The 11,332-nt window shown below is 43.4% G+C and overlaps 1 protein-coding gene across 1 annotated transcript in view; it reads left to right on the top strand.

Annotated features, from left to right (window-relative positions):
- Nucleotides 1-10,664, top strand: part of uhrf2 (ubiquitin like with PHD and ring finger domains 2) — a 24,142-nt gene extending 13,478 nt beyond the window's left edge. The window contains exons 4-16 of the mRNA XM_084035310.1: nucleotides 4,688-4,906; nucleotides 5,142-5,251; nucleotides 5,386-5,572; nucleotides 5,983-6,106; nucleotides 7,832-7,939; nucleotides 8,140-8,244; nucleotides 8,369-8,475; nucleotides 8,639-8,801; nucleotides 8,961-9,098; nucleotides 9,228-9,459; nucleotides 9,655-9,803; nucleotides 10,270-10,368; nucleotides 10,443-10,664. Coding sequence (XP_083891436.1) covers nucleotides 4,688-4,906; nucleotides 5,142-5,251; nucleotides 5,386-5,572; nucleotides 5,983-6,106; nucleotides 7,832-7,939; nucleotides 8,140-8,244; nucleotides 8,369-8,475; nucleotides 8,639-8,801; nucleotides 8,961-9,098; nucleotides 9,228-9,459; nucleotides 9,655-9,803; nucleotides 10,270-10,368; nucleotides 10,443-10,589 — 1,888 coding nt within the window. The 3' untranslated portion in view covers nucleotides 10,590-10,664. The remainder of the gene's footprint in view (nucleotides 1-4,687; nucleotides 4,907-5,141; nucleotides 5,252-5,385; nucleotides 5,573-5,982; nucleotides 6,107-7,831; nucleotides 7,940-8,139; nucleotides 8,245-8,368; nucleotides 8,476-8,638; nucleotides 8,802-8,960; nucleotides 9,099-9,227; nucleotides 9,460-9,654; nucleotides 9,804-10,269; nucleotides 10,369-10,442) is intronic.
- The last annotated feature ends 668 nt before the right edge of the window (nucleotides 10,665-11,332 follow it).

Below are 11,332 nucleotides of genomic sequence, written 5' to 3'. Positions count from 1 at the left end.
GGAACATTTTGCTCTTAATACCAGGCTCTGGGTTTACCCACTGTGACAGCGTGGGCGGATAGACAAGCCGACTGTGTGGAGATTTAACACCGATGCTTCCAATGTTACATTTCATTCCTTCAGATTTACAGCTTAGGTTCTTATTCTGGGTGCGTTGTGTCTTGCAGGTGGAATAACTATCCGTGTTTCTGAGGGGAAACACTGTATTGTGTTCTCAAAGAAAGCCAGACATCGTTATGTGTGGCAGTAGGGGCCGAGGAGGGACAAGATGATGACAGGTTGTACTTGTGAAGAGTATAGTCGATAGCGTTAAAGAGTTTTCCACGTTTCTTACTGAATATACTTTTATTGAGATGCATGAGTCGATATATTTTTACAAAAATAAATCCCAAGCTGTTTCCTGCAGATAAAATGTCACTTTAGTGAGTGCTCACTACACAAATACCTTCATTAGAGCAAGCCCGATTAGTTGTCCGTTATTAGCTTTATTTGCAGATATTTGATATATTGTGATGTGTATATTGGTGTATATGTCGATGAGAAACGACAAGACATTGCAGAACAGAAAGGCCAAATGAGGTTTTAGGACATTTAGAACCAGTAAACCACCAGAAGCTTCTGGTCACACCAGACCAAGTCAGGTTGTAGCAGCAAAACTCTTTTCTTCTCTTTCTGTCTTTTATTGCTCGTAAGTCCAACTATAAATATTCATAAGAGGACGGCATTTCTTCATATAAAACCTACATTTTCTCGCTTTAACATCTTAGTGTCTTATAATTATCCTGGAAAGTTTTTTAGGGTACATTCATGTCAAACCACATATCACATATTTGGGATGACCTTGGAAGCATCATTGATAGAAAGTGGCCTATCCATCAACCATGGGCAGTTGCATAAGGTAGTGATGTCTCTCAAAACAGAACAATGTCAATAGTATTTTGACCAAATCTGAATCAGAGTCATAGTTTTGAATCAAGTAATCATTTTTCAGTAAGTGTCCTCGGATAGGTAGCAATAAAAATCCAAAGAATCCCAATAATAATATAATTATATGCATATTACTACAACATACATGCAGGTTCAGTGAGATGCAGGAACGAGCAACCTAGACAAAACTACGTTTCTAAATGACGTATCACATCGCAGGGTCTCTGTTGAATTGATCCCAGTCAGGGAGTGGGCAGTGATTTTTTCCCATTAAGATGATTGTGACGCATCCATTATGTGATTCCGTTGGTTTTTAGGTGTATGAGAGGAATTCAATCCTATTCTACTGTTGCAGTCAGTGTAGGTCAAAGTGTCTCTCCCTAAATCTCCTCGCTGAAATCATGAAGTATAATCCTCTACTTCACATCGCAGCCTGTAATATTTTATTTTTCTGATGTCATCTGTGTATCTAGGGCTTCCGTCAGGGGAGGGTTAGCATCTGAACTAGGATCAGTGTACAGCAGCACACAGTGTGTGTGAGCTTGTGTGGTCTTAAACTCTGGTACTTCTGCTCCCCTTGTGTTGCTCCGTGTTCCCCTTCTGTTCATGCTGAGTCCTATTGTGCTCCAAGGTTGATATTCCTTGCCTGTGTGTGTGTGTATGTGTGCCCCCCCCCCCCCCCCCTAGTCACCCACACACACACACCCTACCCAAAACCGCAGTAATCCCTTGGGCCTAAAAAAGGAAATCCCTGCACTGTGCCCTGGCCTCTTCCTGGGAGTACGCTAGTTGTGTGCTACTTTTACAGGCGGCCTCTGTGGGGCCTCTCCTCTCGATTTACAATGGCTTAAAATATGCAGCGTAGTCTTGTCTGCGTATGTAAAGCATAAGTAGTGCATATTTGGACTGGATCAAATCTTAAAATGTGGCATCATTTGGTTTCAGTACAGACTGACAAAGTGCCCAGTTTCTCAGCAGCTTTCCCTCAAACACACACACACACACACACACACTGCTCGCTCATGCACACAATTCTCTCCTTCCCCCTTCACCTCCCACTGTGTGAGCGGACCTGAGTGTGCAGGCTGGTGTGCAGTTAAACTTCAGAGCTAACACATTGTTGGTCCGTAAGCATAATTCCAGCTATTGGCAAGCAAGCGAGCTGTTAATTCATTTCTGAGTCAGTCCTGATCCGTACAGTTAATGATGATTGGCAGGCAGGAAACCTGTGCAATTAACCTCATACCTCCACTCCAAGTTTGCTAGACAAGAACACATTTCACACTTGTTGAGGTTCTTTCACTTTTGGCGAAGGAGGAACAATTTGAGTTGCACGGAATGTGCTGCTAGTTTTCCTTAGGGACATGCAGCATTATAAAAAAAAATCAAAAGCTCTGCTCACCAGAGGAAACAAACAAATACACCTGTGTGTTTTTGGTCTGGTCTTAGTTCTGAGCTCATACAGTCTAACATCTGCATGTTAAGTATGAAGCTAGCTATCTTAGCACAAAGATGAGAGCCAAAGGGGAAAAAGGCTAGCTTGGCTCCGTCTAAATGTAACAAAATCTGGCTTGCAACACCTCCGAAGCCCGTTAGTTTCTCATCCGTCCAAAAGAAAGGTTTAAACATTTTTCCATTTTTTCATGGGGGGGTTATGTGTGACTATTTCTCGACTGAGTACAATCATTTTCTGGAGTTTCTGTTGGTTGCAACCTCACGCTGACATCAAGACTATTATTGTTAATAGAACACAGAAACAAACTATTCTTTTAAAGACCTGGCAATCAATTTGTAATTGGTTTAATTTAGATTTTTGTGGTGATGATGGTGTTACTTTTAAAAAAAGGGAAATAAAGACACATCAGTCTTTGTAAAAAAAAGAAGATAAACTGAGACAAAAACAAAATGCTGTATTAGGACTCCCTTCTTTAATCTTCTGATGCCAATTATCTAAAAATGTCCCAAACAAATTGGATTCTGCAGTTCATTCAGGGTCATGTCATGCATGTACGTATGTAGTCCGTCAGCAAAATCTGACCAAAAGCCTCAAAAACCACAAACCACATGAAATATCGAAAACAGTGACTATGTAGATGTTTTGTTCCCCCAGAATCCTGTCATTACTACATATTTGTTTATCTTGGCGGATCTTTAGTCACCTCACTTTTGTGGCAGTTGGCAAACGGTGCAGAAGTTCCCAGAAATCACGATCTGGATGTAGATAACTCGAACCCGATCGAACCAGTTCCCTCATTTTCTTAAATGTTTGACTTTGTTAAGAGAGCTTGAACAGTGCGTGCGGTGTGAATGTAATAACGCTGCTTTGTTCTGTCCTTAAAGCAGCGGCTCAAGCGGGGATCCCCCGAAAATGTGCAGTTTAGCAAAAGAATGTGGAGAATGCTGAGTTCCATCTATATGAACGTTAACTTGAAAAAAGACTTATGAGAATGAGGCCATAGTAGTGAACATCCTCCATAATCCTTTGCTCCAAAAACCCAGTCGGAAAGCTGTTGTGTGCTTGGATACAGCTGCTGTCCATTTAGTAAATCATGGTCCCATTTAGAATCAAACAGGGTGTGCTTTAGGGCGGGGTAGGCAGTAGGTCTCTACTGTGGTGTCTAGTTTGGGTTTTTTAAACTTTTCACAGTGTGTTTTCAGTTGGTGAAATTAATTAATTAATAACCTTTTTGGTCGCCTAGAAATGTATCATTAAGCATGAGGTCGTACTTTGCTCCACCCCCTCGTTGCAAAAAGCCAAGATGGCGGCGGCCAAAAACCAAGATGGTGACGGCTTCAAAACTGCAGTCCACAAACCAGTGGGTGACATCACAGTGACTCCATTTACTTCTTATATTCAGTCTTATGTTGTGTGCATTTGTCTCATGTTATGTAGAGGCAAGTCTTTGAGAATCTACAGTTTTATAGAAAATTGGTGAAAAGTAATTAATGTTGAATTATATTTGTTTTCTATATCCGGAACAAACAGTTTCTAGGAAAAAAAACAAATCATATTTTTTCTGTGGGATTAGTCCAGTCTAAATTTACACCCTTACATTTTTGACTTCGCCTACTTGAGATCGGTACTTGAGATCGGGGCTTGAACCTTGTTGCAAGTCAAATTGATGATTTTACAATGATAACAATATTAAATTTGCATTATATCCTGTGTTGGACAGCTGAAGGCCGATCAGCAAAATTCACATAATGGAAAAATGTCTGCAATGCCAGTTACCTAAAATCATAATTCAGCTTTTGTGCAAAATCAACACGTAAAACAGCTCTTGCCCCTCTGTGCTCGTCTTTCTGGACTTGTGTTCCTGTACGGAGGCTTAAATTGCTTATCATTGGAACAGTGTGTGACTTAACGCATTGAGCATTTACTGAACACACTGTCCTGAATAGCTGTTTTTTTGCAGAGAATTTTTTTTACACTGTTCAGTTTTGTGCTCAAGGTTTTTCTCTTCCAACCATTAGAATACAACAAATGATGAATACAACAAATGAAGTTAAGTGCTCAGTAGAAGCTCAACCCTTTCCATGGCACATTGGCAAATGTATAAAGAAGTGAATACTTTAAATTCCTGATAACATGGACGGTGTGTAAAATGTGTCATGAAATGCACATTTGTTTTATACTAAAATGGATCTTTGTAGATCCATTGACCTCTAAATGACTGTATTCTGTGAGGAGAAGACAGCAGAGTGACATAAAGATTTCATACAACCCCTTCCTTCTCGCTCCTTCCTCTCCCTTCTCCAGCTACCCAGAGAACGGCGTGGTGGCGGTGCGGCCGGCGGAGGTGCGGCCACGTGCCCGGACCCTGCTGCGGTGGGATGACCTCCAAGTGGGCATGCACGTGATGGTCAACTACAACCTGGAGACGCCAGACGAGAGGGGCTTCTGGTTCGATGCCGAGGTTCAGACCGTCAATCAAGCGTCCCGGACCAACAAGGAGCTGAGAGTCAAGATCCTCCTGGGGTGAGGAAGGGAGGATTGCAGTTTTATTTTCTTCATCTGCTTGTTTTTGTTGCTTTGTAAATGAAAGCCTAACATTTCTCTGTTTTGAGTTCCTTCCGTCTCTCTGCAACACGCTCCGTAACACGTCTTTTCATCGCTCCTCTTCGGTTTCCTTTTCTTGTGCTCTCTCTCTCTCTCTCTCTCTCTCTTTTTGTCTCTCTCCATTTCTCTCTCTTGTCTCTCGCCCTCCCTCCAGGGGTCCCGGAGATATAATCGGGGATTGTAAAGTCGCGTTTCTGGATGAAATCTACAAGGTGGAGAAACCGGGAGCTCGCGCACTCTCCGCTTTAGATGGACAATTTAAACGTAGGCACTAGACTGCACACTCTCATACACACACACACACACACACACACACACACACACACACACACACACACACACTATAAGACAATCTGCAAGTACATGTGCATGCGTGTGTGAATGTTTGCTTCTTCCAGGGAAGAGCGGCCCGGAGTGTAAGCACTGCAAGGCCGACCCCGAAGCAGAGTGCCGCTTCTGCTCCTGCTGCGTGTGCGGCGGGAAGCAGGATGCCCACATGCAGCTGCTGTGTGACGAGTGCAACATGGCGTTCCACATCTACTGCCTCAACCCGCCGCTCGCCACCATCCCCGATGACGAGGACTGGTGAGAGAGACTGTCGCTCGGCAATTAGCCGCAACATCATGCGCTTTACAATCAATTTAAGGAGGTTGATTAATGGTGTTCAGTGTGATAATTAAGTGGTGATTGAGGGTGAAATCAATATAAAATAATGACATAATGCAGGTGTGAGTTTGTCTAGTGAAGTGCCTTCAAATGTTTCTGTTGTCTAACAGAAATGACAGTGTGATTTAAAAGAATGTGTCTTGTGTTGCTTAACAGAACTAAAACGGTTAAACATGAAATTGATTGACAACATTCATTAACCACCTTTTCTATCACAGCAACACACACACACACACACACACACACACACACACACACACAGCAACACACACACACACACACACACAGCTGCCTACGTCCACAGAAACGATTTCCTCTCATCCTGCCAGGTACTGTCCCACCTGTAAGAACGACACCAGTGAGGTTGTTAAGGCGGGAGAGAAACTCAAAGCTAGCAAGAAGAAAGCCAAGATGCCTTCGGCAACAACTGAGAGTCAAAGGGACTGGGGAAAGGTGAGACCCAATGGCACCCTAAGGTACACACATACACCAGGTGTGAGGCAGAGGACAGAGGCTCTGCAAGACTGTAAAAAGATTTAAACAGTAAGCCTGAGGGAAGGTCTGTGGTTCCTCCTCAGAGGAAAGGATATGTGAATGAATATGAAAGAGCTGTTTGTGATTGGTTGATTACTTTGCTGTAATACTGTGACAGAAAACACCCCATGTCCATGTTCATGTTGTGTTACTTTATAAAATGCTTTGTAAAAGGAAAAACTATAAATAAATAAAAAAATAAAAAAAGAGAGAGCAGTTTGTGTAAAAAAAACAACAACAACAAAAAAAAACCTCATAGCTCAGATGTTGTAGCCTGAAAATTCTCCGGACAAGAGTTTATACAACACTTCATGAATTTAAAAAAGTCAACAAACATAAAAGAAGAATAAACAGACCTCCTTATTTGATATTTAAACGCATTACATTTTCTAGTGTATCATATTCAATGTATACTCATAAATGTTGCTGTTTAAAAAAAGCTCTAAAATAAAAACGATGGTAATAGACCACACAAACTGGTTCTACTTAAATGTAAAAGGTTATACAGCAGTTACATATCGTTCTTATAGAGTACACCGCCAGCAGCAAAGGTTTGGGTGAGCCATTCATTAATTGATTGATTCATTCAATGCATGCGTTACACACACCATTTACGTCCTGCAAACTGGTGTGTTTTAGTGTACCATTTCACGCGTTTAATATGTTGTGTGTGTAATCTGCTGTGTGTGTTGTTCTTGATGGAGATATGGTTTCATGTGAGGAGGTCTTTGAAGCTCTGTTAAATATTGCCCGAGCACGCCGCGACTTTTCCCCTCAAATCAAACGATCAGATCAAGTTTTTGATCCAGTCCACAATTCTTAATGTGTTGTTAATGTTGGCCCAGGCTCCTGGAGTAGATTAATAATTTTGTTTGATGTTTGGTCATAGCACCTTTTTGCAGATGCCGACATTTCTATAAATATTGGCGTGCTATCGATTATCAGGCTCTTGTCAAATATTCCCAACGTGACTAATGAACACTGAACCCCTTTATGTCTAGTGAGGTCAATATTGCGTTTCAACTTTTTATTGACCAAAAAACTCAAATGATCTCATGCACACTGCGGAGGAGGACAGCTGTCACGTATTTAAAATTGTTTTTTTTTTTTAAAAAGCATCTGTTTTAAGCATACTGTTAAATGTTTTTTTCTCAAATCTCCCCGGAGTCTTCTCATGGCAACACTTTGAGATATTGTGTGGCTCGGTTCCATCCTCTCTGCTCCATGGTGTACTGTGAACAATGCCATTAAGCATGACTTAGCCACTTTCCTGGAACTGCCAACGGAAAATAACTCGTTTTCTTTACCAGAATGCTCCCTTTCTCTGTGGACTAATTGAAAACAGCCCCGCTTGTGTGTTTGGGCACATTTAAGTGCTGTGAGTCACACGGCATTTATTCTTGCCTTTCACATTATTGCAATTTTATTACCCTTAAAATAAAATACTTTTTCTTTGTCTTCTCACTTTTGAAATCCTCTGTAAGTCCTGAATGGGATTCTGGGTGATTTCGGAAAGTAAAAACACTTCAGCAACTCTGCCCTTCATCACAGTATTTAAATGATCTGAAGGACTTGTGGATATTTAATGGTATTTCTGTGCATGCAGTTTAAATTCCTTTGTCGTCTTTCCTGATGTCATTGCAGGGTATGGCCTGTGTGGGGCGTACCAAGGAGTGCACCATCGTTCCTTCGAACCACTATGGACCCATACCGGGTGTTCCTGTTGGAACCACCTGGAAGTTCAGAGTTCAGGTGAGCCGTTTGCATCACAAATGAATTTGGTGAAAATGTTTGTTAAGTCTCCCATGTCTCATCCTGTACTTTACACTCAGTATTAGGAGCTTATGGATTGCATTGTCATATCTTTCTCTAATCTGATTTCTGTGATATCACTTCCAGTATCATGAATGCGTTTCCTCTGCTTCGCCGTTTCTTTTTCTGACTCTCTTCAGGTGAGTGAGGCAGGCGTGCACAGGCCGCATGTTGGTGGCATCCATGGGCGCAGTAACGATGGCTCCTATTCGCTGGTGCTGGCTGGGGGCTTTGAGGATGAAGTGGTGTGTTTTTTTGTTTTTTTTATCAAATGTTTATGAATAATTTAATTATCTCCTACATATGAAGTAGGGGGATTTTAATGAAGTAAACTGATAACTTTGTTTATGCTTCCATTGCCTGCTGTAGGACCGGGGAGATGAGTTCACCTACACAGGCAGTGGGGGTCGTGACCTCTCAGGAAACAAACGGATCGGAGAGCACTCTTTTGACCAGACCCTGACACACATGAACAGGTACAACACTTAAAGATGAATGGAAAGCTAACTGACTTTTCTACACCTTGTAAGATAACTTCGCTAGAATGATGAACGTCTTATCCATGAACATCTCTAACCGTTAGTCGGACTTGACGATTGTTCTGTCTTGTCTATTTCTCTTGGACACCGACTCCATCAGGGCGTTGGCCTTAAACTGCGATGCACCTCTGAATGACAAAGACGGGGCCGAGTCCAGGAACTGGCGGGCAGGAAAGCCGGTGAGAGTGGTGCGCAGCTCCAAAGGTCGACGCATCAGCAAATATGCTCCTGAGGAGGGAAATCGCTACGACGGCATCTACAAGGTACAGACGCTCATTTTGTTGCTTTTTTTTTTGTAGTGTAAAAATAGATCTTCTCATTTCAAGTACCTTAAAATACAAAGACACCAGTACATGTCTTAACATGTCAGGAACGTAGAGAAGCTTGATCATTTTTAATGGTATTCTGGTGTGAATGTGAAGGTGGTAAAGTACTGGCCAGAGATTGGAAAGTGTGGCTACCTGGTGTGGCGGTACCTGCTGAGACGGGACGACCTGGAACCGGCGCCGTGGACGCCTGAAGGAGTGGAGAGGATCAAAAAACTGGGCCTTGCTGTTCAGGTGAGTCTGCGAGCGTGACCGTCTGTGTGTGAGCTCTGTTTAGACAGAACATATAGAAGTTATACATAATGTATATACTGTATGTGGTTTGTTCTTTCCATGTGTTTTACTAAGCGCCACTGTCTGCAGTACCCGCCCGGCTACTTGTCAGCGATGGCTAACAAGACAAAGAAGGAGGCCTGTGCCCGACCCGGACGCGGCGGCCGGAGTAAGCACTACCCCGGAAGGGGGAGGCCGCGGAGACGCAAGATCAAGGAAAAAGAAGAGAATGACGAGGAAGAGGAGGAAGAGCAGCCCATGGCCAGTGTGGAAGAAGAGGGGCCGCCGAGTAATGGAGAGCAGAAGACGACCGGAGATAGCGGTGGGTGCTTTTACAGACGAATCAAAGCAGGTCAGACAAGGTGTGAGAAGAGGACAGGTGAGAACGGCACAGGAGTGAAACTTCCTTTAAGATAGCTTCCACCGGTCAAGCATCCACTACTGTGAACGGTCATTTTCAATTCATTTTCCAAGCGTCACTGCATTGTTTGGGGTCTTACTCGCGTGTCTTCACCAGAGCCGTCACCAGCAGTGGAGCCTCCCTCTAAAAAGGTGAAGATGGAGGAGACTTTCCAGCTGTCCGAGCAGCAGCAGCAGTTGATCCGGGAGGACACAGCCAACAAGAAACTCTGGGATGAAGCCATGGGATACCTTAAAGAGGGGCCGGTATGACGCTAACACATCTCAGGCTTCTCCACAAAAGTCCAACTGAAATCATACTTAGTCATCCCTTTTTGTGTGGTTTTAGAAAATATTGTTCACACTTTTGAATGGCTAAAAAAGAAGACAGGCCCTGGGAGAAATATCAGAGCTGCTACTTTTCATCCTAGCTTCCTGGAGCGGGGTGTCGATGTGCCAAAGTAAACAAACTTGTGTTGTAGCTACATATCACAGGCAGACAGTGTGTTGTTAGCAGGGATTTACAAGAGAAAGGCCCGTACCAGCATCTAACCGGAACAAAGTGACATAAGCAGGTTTACATGCTGCTTAATGTGAAGCTTTGCAGCTAATTAGCTGTCTAGCCTGCAAACTGATGTAGAAGTTTAAATGACAGTAGCACCCATATATTTGGGAAAGTTCTTACAGTTTTTTTTCTTCACTTTTTTTCGTTTCTGTCTTTGTATGTACAAAGACTTTCCTGCAGAAGATGGAGCAGATCTTCATGTGCGTGTGCTGCCAGGAGTTGGCCTTCCAACCCATCACCACCGTCTGCACGCACAACGTGTGCAAGGTGTGTACTGACTGACCACTTGACGATCCCGTCCTCGTACTTGTGTTTTAACCCCCCGTCCCCCCTCTCCTCAGACTTGTCTACAGCGGTCGTTCCGAGCGCAGGTCTACACCTGCCCCGCCTGCCGTCACGACTTGGGCAAAGACTACGTCATGGCCCAAAACGTGACCCTTCAGGTGCTGCTTGACCAGTTCTACCCCGGCTACAGCAAGGGCCGATGAGGTCACATTTATAAATAGAACACATACACACATGCACATGCGCATCCATTCTGTGCACCCCCCCCCCCCCCCCCCCTCCCCCCTTCCCCCTCCCGTATACCGTCAAGTACCTAGAGCTCCACTTTAAAACGCATTGCACACTCATACTGTACACACGGGCAAATGTATATTGCATATACAGCCATTTATGTATACAATCATTCATACACAGACAACCTCAGTAGGGACTGACCTCATCTGATAAACCTGGACAGTCTCCATTAACATCACCAGCCTGAAATTCAACCAAGGACATTTTTTAAACTCACTACTCCTGCCCCCACAAACGCACAAAAGGAGCCCCAATTCACACCCACTAGCCAGCTCAAGATTTGCCTCTTTTTTTCTGCCACTCCCCTGTGTAATTCACTGCTTCCATGAATTGAAATACACAAACAATTTTTGTTTGGGTGCAAATTTCTCCCTGGCAATATTACCAAATCACGCCATCAGACTTCTGCCAACCTATCAGCATTTTTGTGTACCCCGCACGTAGTTTTACACCAGGTGCTAGTTTAATACGGTGATTTAGGCACAGCAGGACACAACACCCTCCCTGCACAACATTCAGAATGAGCAAGTAGGTCATGTGACCGAAAGGTGGTCTGTTCAGGCAAGGTAAAATTAGGAAAGCACACAATGTTTTATGCCTTTTTGAAGCACTTTATCAATGACGGGACTTATTTTGTAGGTTAATGTGGAGC

This window comes from Eutrigla gurnardus (assembly GCF_963514095.1).
Source record: "Eutrigla gurnardus genome assembly, chromosome: 19".
NCBI classification, from domain to species: domain Eukaryota; kingdom Metazoa; phylum Chordata; class Actinopteri; order Perciformes; family Triglidae; genus Eutrigla; species Eutrigla gurnardus.
The sequence above is the reverse complement of the archived record's forward strand: the minus strand, read 5'-3'. Positions and strand labels throughout refer to the sequence as shown.